A 14,030-nucleotide genomic window follows, 5' to 3' on the forward strand; every position below is an offset into this window, starting at 1 on the left:
GAATTGAAATAACCATTGAAGTCCACCAATGAATTTAACTCAGTCCCTTTCGATAGTAAAGGAGGCTGCTGCCAGGATGTACCAAAAGATAAAATTAAATAAATAAAGGACCAATGCAACAACTCTGTGCCGTAATGTCGACAAATTGCGTAACAAAACCTTATGGACAACCAAACAAAATGATAAACACTATTTTTTAGTAATTTAATATATCTCCTCCCATTGCTTGACAAACTTAATATACCTAGTGTATTTAAAATATATATATATATATATATATATATATATATACAGTTTATATATATATATATATATATATATATATATATACAGTTTAAAAATATTTTTTCAGTAACTTAATTCAACTTTAAGGGATGTTTTCATTCGACAAACCCCACATACTGCTCGAAATCTCCTTCAGAGTGCAAAACCTTTGCACTTTCTCTGCCAAATGTTTCCAAGTGTGAGGCTGCTCAAGAATTTGCACCCCTAAAATGCATACCTTGCCAGAAGAACCTGCCAGCAATCTTCATCGCTTAGTGCATTCCAGCGCTGAGAGGGGATGAAAGTTTGAGTGACTTTTACATTGATTTCGGTGAGCAGGGGAGCCTCTGGAATTGAAACCACAAGCTGTGGACACGCTTGAATCTCAAGCCTCAATAAACAAGGAAGGTGACTAGGCAAGGCATTTGTTAACTCGGGACAACCTGCTATCAAGAGATTTGCAAGATGAGGGAAAGCACCAGCTACATCTGTTTTCCATTCCTGCCAGTTTCGCATCCCCTCAAACTTTAATATTTTTAGGGATTTAAATGGCTTCTCCATCGAAGGGTCACTTCCATAGAACTCAGAACCAAGTGCCACGACATCATCAAATCCTTCAATATGGAGCTCTTCAAGTGATGTCAGCTGCCCCAATTGTGGTAAGCACATGCAGTTCTTACATCCAGAAAGAGTCAACGCTACCATATTTAAGAAAGAAGAGTTTCCAAGCCAGCCTGGAAACATTGTACCCCCGTAACCATTAATGGCAAGCTGTTTCACATTTTCAGAAGGCTCCAATTTCTCAAGTACTTCTCTCTCCTGTTGTGTGTCATCTGTATTGCCATCCCATATCAACTCCAACTCCTCAATCTTCTTCTTACCCTTCAAATTGGCATCCAAAGCATCTTGAGCATTTGCAACCTCTCTGAGATTCCGAATAGAAATTTTTCTCCTTAAATGTGAGAGCTTCCCCAGCTCTTTCATGCTAGACCCACTCTCTTTTCCCACGACGTAATATTGCAAAGTTCGAAGCTTTGTGAGTTTCGCCATTTTTGGTGGCATCTCTTTCAAATTTGTCCCTTCAATATCAAGATGTTGTAGGTTGACCAAGTTGGAAATGTTGGATGGCAACTCCATGAGATGTCGGCACTCTCTTAACAATAAACTTTGCAAATAGTACAAGGTGCACACACTTTCAGGTAACCTTTCAATCGATGTCCCGTAAAGGTCCAAGTGCTGCAAATGTTTTAAGTTGCCAATGGAATTGAGCAACTTAGAAGAAGTATCTTTTGGATGACATAAAGATAGCATTCGCAAGTGCTTTAGATTTGGCAAGATGTCATTCAGCGTCTCAATATCAACTTCCCCGAAAATATATAGTGGAAACAAGGCGCGCAAATGATGGACTCCATGAATGCTACGAAATATCCGACGTCCTGCCCCAGTATATGGTGGAAACAAGGCTGCTCGAGTGATTGGTAAATAACGAGTCCTTTCTGGAAGCGTGCATGAATGTTCACCCTCCAACCCAGAGCCCGATTCATTAATACCAAGCTTAAAGCAAAATTCTCCTGACACGTATTCAGCTAAATCACTTATGATGTCATGCATTCTGAAAAAAGAATCACGAGTTGATTGCTGGAAAAGTGACCTGGAGACAAGATCATCAAAGTATTTTTCACCTATCTCTTCCATCTCCTCAACGCCTCTGGGCTGGACTAAAAACCCTTGTGCCATCCATTCAGTGATTAATCCATCCTTCTTGAATACATAATCCTTGGGAAATATTGCACAATAAGCAAAACAACGTTTGAGGTGTGAAGGGAGATAATAATAGCTCAATGTTAGAGCTGGAGGGATGTTTTCATTCGACGAACCCCACATACTGCTATTGGATATCTTCTCCCATTGCTTGACATCTCCTACGGACTGCAAAAGACCCCCAAGAGTTTTCGCAGCCAGCGGTAAACCTTTGCACTTTCTCACTATTTCTCTGCCAAATGCTTCCAAGTGTGAGACTGCTCCAGAATTTACACCACTAAATGCATACCTTGCAAACAACTTCCAGTAATCTTCATCGCTGATTCCATTCAAGCGGTGAGAGGGGATGACAGTTTGCGTGACTCTTGCTACATCTTCTTCCCGTGTTGTCACGACAATCTTACTTCCTTGCTCCACATACCGCAAAGGTAGCAGTAGTTTATCCCATTCATTGTACTCGATGTTCCACGCGTCATCTAGAACAAGAAGTTTTTCCCCTTTCACTGCCTCCATTAGAGATTCCTCTGGTTCTTTGGTGCGGCAAGTACTTGCGTTGATCTTATCAAGAATATCCTTAATAATCCTGGCAACATCAAATTGTTGAGAAGCCCAGACCCATGCCTTGATTTGAAAGCACTGCTCTACCCTTTCGTTGTTGTGGATAAACTGAGCAAGAGTGGTTTTACCAATCCCGCCCATGTCCACAATAGGGACCGCACATAAATTTGAGCCATCCGTGTTGTGTTGTGTCAACAAGGGCTCCATTATGGCTTCCTTATCAGCTTCCCTTCCATATACATGAGATTCATCAACCATTGGAGTTGTTTTCTCTGACAGTGGTCTCCCTCCACCATTACCTTCTATGTGGCGCAGATCACCCTTGTGTTTAACTAAACGTTCAAGCTTCTAATAGATCTTTTGTAACTCTGCTTCAATCTCTTTCATCCTTTTATTGGCTGGATTAAGAATTGGAAACAAATTCCTTACCTGCAATGGCAGAACATATCCATGTATATGAGATAGAATTTAGGAACATATAAATACTAAAATTATTAAACTCGTCCCATGTCTTGGTACCGAGTAAGTTAACACAGCTGCAACGATGGTGTTTATAAAAAAATAAAATAAAAAAATGAGATTATTTATTAAAAAAATTAAGTCTATAGTGAAGTAACCCTTCAGGTTATTAAAATTTGAAAGATAAAATCATCAATTAACACAGTAAACATAAAAAAGTAACACAATGATATCGTTTGAAAAAGCTTTGAAAAATAGTATACTTTCACTTTATCACATTTCAGACGGACAACTTTTATTAAAAATTATTATTTTTAAGCATGATAAGATAATTGTGATAAGATAATTGTTGCAATTTCAAATAGCAATATTTAGTGAATATTGTGCTTCTAGAATATAACAAGGTGACAATCATCTAACTAAATTGATTAACATGTTGAAGCCGGTCGACTGATTCTGAAAATAAAATAAAAAATTTTAAAAATATAAAAATTAAAGAGTTTCTATAAGATTTTTAATATCTAAAAATTTGATAGTCTAAATTGTGAGGCAATCATTATAACAAAAAAGATAATTTTCAAAAACTCCTATAAAAATTCAATTGCGATCCAATTATTAAATAAAAAATTATGGTTTTTTTTTTATTATTATTCTAGTTTAATAGGATCAAATTAAAATTGTTAAAATCATGATTTAATTCTTAAAATTATATTATTTTACTTGTTAATATATACTTAACATATAAAATCATTTAAAAAACTTAAAAATAAATGAAATCAAATAAAATTATCAAAAGCAGGTGAAATCATATAAAATCATGATTTCATCACCTATTTACAATTTCTGCATAATCTTGCCTCTTCTATTAGAGAGCGTGAATAGGAACAAGGACAAACCAATCACGGTTAAGTATGTGTGTGTTTGCCTGTCTCTGTACTTGATTATGCAGTAAAGGATGTTTTTGTCACAGCATCACTCTTTTGCTTGCCACCTGTTTTCTTTTATTTTGATAATATAGCATTTGCTTTTGTGATGGGATATTTTTTTAATTGATGACTCTTTCTCCCTTGAAAAGTTAACAATATTCCTCGATGATTAATATAATTTGATAATGCGATGTAAGACAAGGTTAGTGAGAGTTAAACCACAAGATCGATGTTTGTCATCAACAATTAAAAAAATGATTTATTGGATTAGGTAAGTTAATCGCATGAGAATTTAATTTTGCAACACAGTGCTAAAAATTGATTATAAATTAGACCAACGTGGTAAATTGTGCTTGAATAATTATTAATATTTGACCTTAAACGAATTAGAACGAATTAATATTTTTAAAAAGTTATTAAAAATTGATGAAGATAATAAAGCTAATTTTAATTTATATGACATATAGCATATTATTTGTTTTAAATTTATTAATTATTAGTTAATGAAAAGTTACTTAAATTATGTATGAATTTTTATTTAAATCATGTATTTTAAATTTTAAGATGTTTGAATTATGTATAAATTTTTATTTTATTTGAAGCATGTATTTTAAGGTGCTTGAACTATGTAAGAATTTGTATTTGAAACATGAATGCTTTTAATGTATTTTAAAATTCCTTATGATTTTACGATTTTACAATCTATTTTTACAATCCGGATTTATTTTGTATTTTTCATACCATGTTAAAATCGTGATTTTAACAACCTCGAATCAAATCTCCTCTTAGGCCTTAAACTATTTCATTGTCCATAAATACATTTATTAGGTCATATACATAATTTGTTCAAAACAGATCCTTTTTTAGTTATGATAGACACACATCTAACTACTTAAAATCACTTGTTATCACAAGATTTTCTACATCATTGAAATTAAAAAATATACAACAAGTATTGTATAGATAATAATTTTTAAAAAATTTAATTGGAATTTATTTATAAGTCTAACTGTTGAACACATATAAATATTTTGACTCATAATTAATATTTAAAAGAAAAAATTCATAAAATTATAATTTTTATGTAAAATAATCCACTAGTTAATACAATAAAATTCAATCAAGTGACCAATTGAGCTAGATGATCGGACTTTTATTTAATTTGTTGCGCTTCATAAAAATAACATTTACTAAATATTGTCATTCAAAAATACAAAAGTAATTTATTTTACTAACTTTTTTTTAAAAGGTATGATTAGATCAATATTTAACATTTAGTGCTATTTAAAAAAAAATGAATGGGTTAATTTTTATTTTATTTATAAAAAAAAAAACAATTTAATTCAAATTCTAGATTGAACATGTTTTAATTAAGATGACAGCTGGCCAAGCCGGGCTATTAAAAAGTGGTTGGAATTTGTTGGAATAATAATGAGTTGTGGTTGGAGGAGAGTACCATAGGATTGGTTGCATGGGATAGATTAGCATCATTGAGTGAGGGGTGTTGTTTGCATGAAATATTTCAAGAAAAGATATGAAATTTTCTGATATTTTACAATTCGAATTGTGCGTGTAAAAATCAGAGGGATCGATACTAACATTATACGAGAAAGGCAAAAACATATGCTTACCAGATTCTTCACACGTCGAGAGGCAGCTTTAATATCCTTGGATCGTAGATGTTCATATTCAATCACCTCCATTAAGTCCTCAGCTTCATACACAGCATGTCTAGCATCATTAAGCCACCTCTGCACAGCAGGCTTGGTAATCTGCTTCTCCTCCGCGTCGTCGAGAAGTCCGTTGAGAGTATTCAGTGTTTCTTTCAACTTTCCCAGAAGACCATCATTGAGCTTGTGGCTTTTGAAGAAGCTCAGAATCTCAGGAGCGGTCACCTTCTCGCTCAGAACCTCAATGACAGCGGAGAGAATTGATCCTCCAATGTACTCCACAGCCATGATGGGATCTTTGCAGAGAATTGGAAGGAAGCAGAAGCAGAGAATTGTAGAGAAGAAGATAGTGAAGAGAATAAGACGTTTAACGAATGGAAAAGGAAAGAAAAATCAAAGTAAGTACGCGGGTTCTCAGTTGACTTCACAGCTCAGCTACTCGAAACTATTGACCCCAGATTGTCACTATACAATTCATCGGATACCCTACAAGTTCTGGTCAAGCTTTTAGGCAAAGATGCCGAGTCAGAAAGACAGTTTCTAAGCTCGAGTGAGAGTAACCTTTGAATAGTTTCTTAAAGTGAGCAAACACTTTAAACTAACTAAGCATTTGTTGCTCAATTTTCTATGCAATTGAATCAAAACAAGAAAGAAACGAATAGAGCCATCACATATGATTTTAATTTAAAGTTTTATTAGTAAATATTTTATCTTTTAAGTAATCTATCTCTCCAAAATATTTGATACTCCTTAAATAAACTTATAAAACTGCTCTAAAAAAATTGAAAACTCAAAAGAAATATCAAAACTAGCCGGAATAGCATGTTTTGGGTAAAAACTAGCCTAAATTTTTTATTATTAATTTATTTTTAAGATCAACATTTATTCAAAATATAAAAAAATTAATTTTTAATAAAAAAATCTAAATTGTTTAAAAACACATATTGACTTGCATTTCTAAACGTTTTATCTTCGTAGGAAGCCCTCAGGAATTTGCATAGGCAGCAAGGATCAAGGGAGACAGCTGGGAACCTTGACCTCAAAGACCCAAATATTAATTTTAATTTCTCAATTTCTTTCCAAGTATTTTATATTGCATCACTCTCCCACTCTACCGAGTCGTTCCTTGAATCTTCTCAATATAAAGGATTTAAAAAAAAAAAACACAATTTATGAGCACAGATTGTTTTGCCGGCCAAGAAAAGCAACCGTGATAAGTGGGGAAGTTATCATTTTCTTACTTCTGTGGTGTAAAATCATTGATATGGAGCTATCTGGTCATTTATCAAATTAACAAACCATCTTCCTTTGGCGTTGACTTGTCGTCTCATTTGCCTGAAACCAAGCATCCGTTGTGGAATTGAAAAGTAAGCGAAGTTGCAATAAATCTCGTAACTTATGGATTGATTTGGTTCTACAAGGAGTAATATCACAACCAGCTTTGAAAAAAGTGTTGTTTTTGAAATAATATTTTTAAAATTTTTAAAATTTATTTTTGATATTATCGTATTAAAATCACTATCAGAAATTCACTAAATAACAACGGATTTACTGATGGAATATTTTTGTCGGTAATTTGAGGTTGAAATTACCGACGGTTATATTCCGTTTGTAATTCAGTCGGTAACTATCGATGAAAAATTTCATCGATGATTACGGACGGAAACGTCATCGTTGTAAAAAAAACAGGTCGCTGATGTGGAGGTTTTGACGGGTTGTTTTTTCAGACAAAATCACCAACGAATTCAAAAAGACAGGCTGTATAGCAACTGTCGTTTACATTGTCGATGGATTCACCGATGAATTTAAAATGGCAGATCTGTACGGTGACGTGTCGATTGTTCCTTCAAAATCATTGAGGCGTCGGTGAAACCATCGGTAAAAGTTGATATATGTACACGCTACCGACCCTCTCCTCCCCTACTTCTCCTTCTTTTTGTTCCTAATCTCAACTCTCCCCATTTGCAAACAACTAGCCCCCCATCCCCCCCAAACAAAAATCTCCCTCATATCAGCACAACAAGTTATATTTCTTGAAGTTTTGTGGTCACAGCATCCGTGTTCTGATTTACGACCGACGGATTTTATCAATTTTTGTAAGTAATTTTTTCTTTTTAAATCTTAACATTTAATTAAATATCAATTTTATCATTTTTTTAGTATATGTATTTTGTTAGTAAATGTACATGTTTTATTGTTATTTCTCAAACAAACTTCTAGTATATGAATGTATAATTCTATACCTGTTATGGTTTGTTTTAGATTTTGTAAGATTGTATTTGTTTGTAAATTGTTAAAACTTTATGGAACTACCAAAGTACATGTGCTGTCTTGAAATAATTAATAACTTACTTATTGGGTCCGTTTAAAGTTTTGTCAATGGTATTGCGGAGTGGTAATTTCTTTGTAAATTTATATATTTTAATTTGTATGGACGTTGATAAATGATAATGAATTTTTAATATTTATGAGAAGTTATGATTGGTTTGTTGGATAATCTTGAGGTAAAGTAATATTTTTGCAAGTTTATTTACGTAACTTAGTTAATTAATACATTATATCATCATAATTTTATAGAGGTTCGATATAAATCATGGATGATTGTTCATGGATGTATCGAGATTCACCCCAAGGATTGCGGATGATGGATTATTGTAACGAGGTTCAGGGTTTTATTAATTTCGCAACATCTATTCTTAGAAATTTTACTGGAGGCGGTATTAGGTGTCCATGCAGGAAGTGTCAAAATAAAAAGTATCTGCATCCATATATTGTAATGATGCATCTTCTACACAAAGGGTTTATGGAGAATTATTAGTGTTGGTATGCACATGAAGAAGTATATATTAGTGAGAGGAGAATAGAAGAAACGGTGGTTGAGTCTACTTCTAGTGCTAGCAACGAGAATGACAACACTAATTCTTATAGAAACATGGTTATGGATGTAATGAGAATGAATCAAGGTAATGTCAGTCAATGCCCAATCATAGAAGAAGAACCTAATGTAGATGCAGTTAGGTTTTTTGATTTGTTGAAAGATTCTGACGAACAATTATGGGATGACTGTACGAACCACAACAAATTATCGGTTGTAGCATAGGTGTTCACCATCAAGTCAGAGCATGGGTTGAGTAAGGCCAGGTATGACAAGATTATTGAATGGGCAAGAAGCATTTTACCTGAAGAGAACAGGCTGAAAGAGAACTTCTATGTTGCGAAGTCCATGATGAAACCCCTCGGTTTAGGATACCATAAAATTGACATGTGCCCTAACTTCTGCATGTTATACTACCTTGAAAATGCTGAGATGACCGAGTGCATGACATACTGGCATTCCTGTTACAAACCTAGAACTGGCAGGGGAAAGACTCTAATGGCATATAAAAAACTTAGATACTTCCCGATCACACCTAAATTGTAGAGATTATTCATGTCACCAAGGACTACTGAGCACATGACATGGCAGCAAGCACACCATGCAGTTGATGGAGTGATGGTTCATCCTTCTGATGGCAAAGCGTGGAAACGCTTTAACAGTGTTCATCCTCACATTTCAGCTGAATCAAGGAATGTGCGTCTTGGGTTGTGTACAAACGAATTCAACCCATTTAGGTCATTTGTTGCTCCTTATTCTTGTTGGCCGGTCATACTTGTAGTTTATAACTTGCCACCGGGAATGTGGATGAGGTTGGAGTTCATGTTTTTATCTACTGTCATACCTGGTCCAAACAACCCGGGACGGAATATAGATGTTTGTCTTCAATCGTTGATTGATAAGTTGGCGCAGTTGTGGTCCTCCGGAGCTCTGACTTATGATATATCGAGGAAACAAAATTTTCTTATGAGGACGGCTTTGATATGGACTATCAATGATTTTCCAACTTATGGAATGCTTTCTGGTTGGAGCACGCATGGGAAACTCGCATATCCATACTGCATGGAAAATAAAAAGCCATTCACGCTTGCAAATGGAGGCAAAGCTTTTTTTTTTACTGTCACCGTCGCTTCTTGCCACTTAATCACAGGTACAAAAAGAACAGAAAAGATTTCTTTATTGGCAGAGTTAAAAAAGAGGTTGCATGATGTTGTCTCAGAGTACGGTGACATTGTGTTTGACTTTCAATCAGGTAAGCAAAAGTTTTCTAGTTTTGGTTTGACCCATAATTGACTAAAACGAAGTATATTTTAGGAGCTTCCTTATTTGAAAACCAATATGCTCCGCCATAACCTTGACATCATGCACATCGAAAAGAACATGTTTGAGAACATTTTCAACATCGTCATGGATGTGAAGGGGAAAACAAAGGACAACATCAAGGCTAGATTGGATATAGCTTTATACTGTAACTGTAAAAATATGGAGTTGGTTTATGATAAGTCATGGGTCGCAAAATCAAGAGTAAGCTTCGTGTTAGAGAAAAACGCACAACTGCTAGTCTACAAATGGCTTAAGAGTCTGCATTTTCTGGATGGACATGCATCAAACATATCACGACTGGTTAATGTAGAGGACTATAGATTATATGGAATGAAGAGTCATGACTGTCACGTGTTCATGCAAACACTCATCCCATTAGCTTTTTGTGATTTGTTGCCAAGGGAAATATAGGATGCACTAACGGAGACCAGTCATTTCTTTAGAGATTTATGCTCCAACAAGTTGAATGTTGATCACATTGAGAGGCTTCAAATGAATATCGTCGAAACACTATGCAAACTTGAGATGATATTCCCTCCATTATTTTTTGACTCAATGGAGCATCTCCCTATACATCTACCATTCTAGGCAAAAGCTAGAGGACCGGTCCAATATAGATGGATGTACCCATTCAAACAGTTAGATATTACAGTTGCAATGTAGTTCATATATAAAAGTATTTTATATGTTTTTCTTAATTGAAAATACTTGATTAATATTTCAATGGAGGTACTTGTTTAATCTCAAGAAAAAGGTTAAGAACAAGGTGCATGTTGAGGCTTCGATATGTGAGGCCTATATTGTTGAGGAGATCTCAACATTTATCTCGTACTATTTCGAACCTCATCTGAGAACGAGAATCAATCACATTCCTCGGCATGATAATGGCGGTGAAGTGCCTTCCAGTGGGAAGTTGTCAATATTCTCCAATACCGGACGACCCACACCTAAAAATGTCGTAAGAGGAAGATATTTGTCGGAAATAGAGTTTAAACAAGCACACAATTATGTTCTATTTAACTGTGATGAGCTGAGACATTTTATTCAGCAAGTTTATACTAATTAAACTTTGTTAGTAATATAGTGTTAATTATATATTGTAATATCATACACTCATTATCACTTGCAGGTAACATCGACAATATTTGCTCTCCAATAACTCACAGCTGACCGAATCCTAGATCTTTCAATTACAAGATGAGCAGTTTGCCACATGGTTCAAAAACTCATTCTAACTTGCAAAATTATTGTACATATGCATGTCATTACAAGATTCTCGTTCATTTACTGTTTATTGATGTACATTACATACAAGGTTTATCAAATGGGAAGGAGTGCACCTAAGTCATCGTCTTCACTAATCCTGGGGCCTGAAAGAAAATGTAAGTGCTACAACAGGTATTTCATCAATGGATATGTTTTCCATACTGAAGAATATGAGCAAGGAAGAAAGACATACAACAGCGGTGTTTGTGTTAAGGGATCCACTAGTAGTGAGTTAAAAGTTGACTATTATGGTAGATTAGAAGAGGTCGTCGAACTGCAATATCATAACGAGTAGAATAGAGTGTTTTTATTTAAATGCTATTGGTATGACACGACTGACAAAGGAATTAGAGTTGATTCACACTATGATCTGGTCGAAATCAACTCAAAAGCTAGACTCCACAACATAAATGATGTCTTTGTTCTCGCAAAGCAATGTCAACAAGTTTATTTCACATACACCCTTTCTTTTAGAAAGGATCAATCAAGAGTGGATAGGTTGTCCATTTTAAAAATGAAACCCTGGGGTCGTGTCGAGGTTGTTCAAGATGAGAACGAAGACACAAGTGTGCGAGATGAAGTCTTTCAAGTTAGTGAGGTGGTTGAACCATATCAAGTTGCTCCTTCGATTGAATTGGAAGAAAATTCAAATTTTTGTGTTTTCGATGATAGTCTTGTTGATGTTGACGCAAAAGAGTTGAATTTTGTTTTGAGCTCTAGCAGACAAGCAACTGTCGATGAAGAAGATGATATTCATATTGAAGATTGTGATGAAGGTGATGACAATTCAATTGATGATGATGATGAAGAAAATTCTGACTAACTACCAAAATGAAGCCCTACGTAAAACCCTTTTTTTCATGTAATTTAGATTATGGATGATATATTTTAAAACAAAATATTTATTACTTGAAATAATTAGTTGAAATGCCACAATTATGAAATAATTACTTGAAATAATTATTGATCTTGGATGATATATTTTGTAACTTGAACTAATTACTGGAAATGCCACCACATCACCGACGGAGTTAAGGCCGTCAGCATTTCACAGAGAGTTAAAAAATAATTACTTGAAATGCCACCACTTCATCGACAGCCACACCGACGGTGTTAAGGCCGTTGGCATTTTATAGAGAGTTCAAAAATAATTACTTGAAATGCCACTACTTCACCGATAGTAACACCGACGACGTTAAGGCCATCGACATTTCACAGAGAGTTTGAAAATAATTACTTGAAATGCCACCACTTCATCGACGGCGTTGAGGGGTTAATTTTTATTTTATTTATCACAGAGAGTTTGAAAATAATTACTTGAAATGCTACCACTTCACCGACGACATTAAGTCCGTCAGCATTTCATAGAGAGTTCGAAAATAATTACTTGAAATGTCACTACTTCACCGATGGCCACACCGACGACATTAAGGTCGTCGACATTTCAAAGAGATTTTGAAAATAATTACTTGAAATGCCACCACTTCACCGATGGGCATATCAACAGCGTTAAGGCCGTCAGCATTTCACAAAGAGTTCAAAAATAATTACTTGAAATGCCACCATTTCACTGACGAAAACAGCGACGGTGTTAATGCCGTCGACATTTCACAGAGAGTTTGAAAATAATTACTTGAAATGTCACCACTTCACCAATGGCAACACCGATGACATTAAGGTCGTCGGCATTTTACAAAGAGTTTGAAAATAATTATTTGAAATGCCACCACTTCACTGACGGCCACACTAATGGAGTTGAGTTCGTCAAAAAGTTGGCAGCGGATCAATTTTACTGACAAACTTACTGACGGACAGTGTGCATTTCAAAGTGTTGTGCATTAAATGCATCTCTGACCGCATCATGTTACCGAGGGATTTACCGACGAACCATAAAAAATATGGAGGGACATTAAAAATTTTGGTGCGAAATTCAAAATTTATCGACGGATTTTTACACCTCACCAATGGAATAAATTAAAAATAATAATTAATTTTCTATCCGTCTGGTAATTCGTCGGTAACACTGCATATGACCATCGGTGAATCCGTCTGTAAAACTGCCATATAAGTGCCCTCGACCGCCTCTTCAGTTCATTTTCTCTTCTCCTAAGTTTTTCACCTTTCTTTTCCTCTTTGTGCTGCTCTCTGTTCTTCATCGGCGATCTCAAGCATTTTTTGTCATGAATCTCCATCAATTTAAAAGGTTAGTGTTTCTTCATTTTCATTTTACTTTAATGGTATTTTGTTTTTGCTATTTTTTTGCTATGTTTTTTGTTTTGGTGTATTTTTTGTAATGTAGATAAAGTCTATAGTTTTTTTTTAAATTTATTGAATATTTTTTATTGTTGTTTTGGCAAAATTATTATTAGTTAATTTGTTGAATATTTATTGTTAATGTTGAATTTATCTTAGGATTAGTAATTGAATATGTTGGAATAATTATTAATTTTACTTTATTATTGCATGATTTGGGTTTAATGTTTTCCATTTATTTTGATTGTTATTCTAGAGTTTTTTTTAATTTATTATTTTGTTGTATTGGCATAATTATTGAATAATTTGTTGAATTGAAATTTTTAATGTTGAATTTACCTTTGGATTAGGAATTGAATATGTTGGAATAATTAGTATAGATTGGGTAAATTGGTTGTAGCTATTGTTAATATGTGTAGGTTTGTAGATTTGGATAGTATTCAGTATAGGGGAGGTGTTGTCAATTTTTTTTTAATATTTGAATTTAATTATATAATTATTTGTATAAAATTGTGTAGATGTGTAGATCGAAAACCAGAGTTGGTCATTCATGTATGGTCGCAGCTAGTTCGTCTAGTAGCGATGATGATATCTCCTTAGGTGCCTCTGAAGAAGAGACACCTATACCACCTGCGCCGTCAACCAATGCTGCCTCTTCTAGCGCTACTTCACAGC

At 34.4% G+C, this 14,030-nt stretch overlaps 2 protein-coding genes across 3 annotated transcripts in view; both read right to left on the reverse strand.

Annotated features, from left to right (window-relative positions):
- Window positions 1-325: 325 nt before the first annotated feature.
- The window catches only part of LOC105116497 (putative disease resistance RPP13-like protein 1), a 55,268-nt gene continuing 41,563 nt past the window's right edge, over window positions 326-14,030 (reverse strand). The window contains exon 3 of the mRNA XM_011013891.1: window positions 326-2,931. Within this exon, the coding sequence (XP_011012193.1) occupies window positions 490-2,931 (2,442 nt within the window). The 3' untranslated portion in view covers window positions 326-489. The remainder of the gene's footprint in view (window positions 2,932-14,030) is intronic.
- LOC105116496 (putative disease resistance RPP13-like protein 1) lies at window positions 2,915-6,029 on the reverse strand. 2 transcript variants are annotated; one of them, XM_011013890.1, is made up of 2 exons: window positions 5,595-6,029; window positions 2,915-3,007 (listed from the first exon to the last, which is right to left on the reverse strand). In XM_011013890.1, exons 1-2 carry the CDS (start codon window positions 5,924-5,926, stop codon window positions 2,932-2,934), a joined length of 408 nt encoding a protein of 135 aa, XP_011012192.1. In that variant the 5' UTR covers window positions 5,927-6,029; the 3' UTR covers window positions 2,915-2,931. The 2 variants fall into 2 exon arrangements, with proteins under 2 accessions (XP_011012192.1, XP_011012190.1); XM_011013888.1 differs by having other exon boundaries at window positions 2,915-3,012; window positions 5,600-6,021.

The sequence above is a fragment of the Populus euphratica genome, unplaced genomic scaffold (genome assembly GCF_000495115.2).
Source record: "Populus euphratica unplaced genomic scaffold, PopEup_1.0 scaffold1620.1, whole genome shotgun sequence".
Taxonomy (NCBI): Eukaryota; Viridiplantae; Streptophyta; class Magnoliopsida; order Malpighiales; family Salicaceae; genus Populus; species Populus euphratica.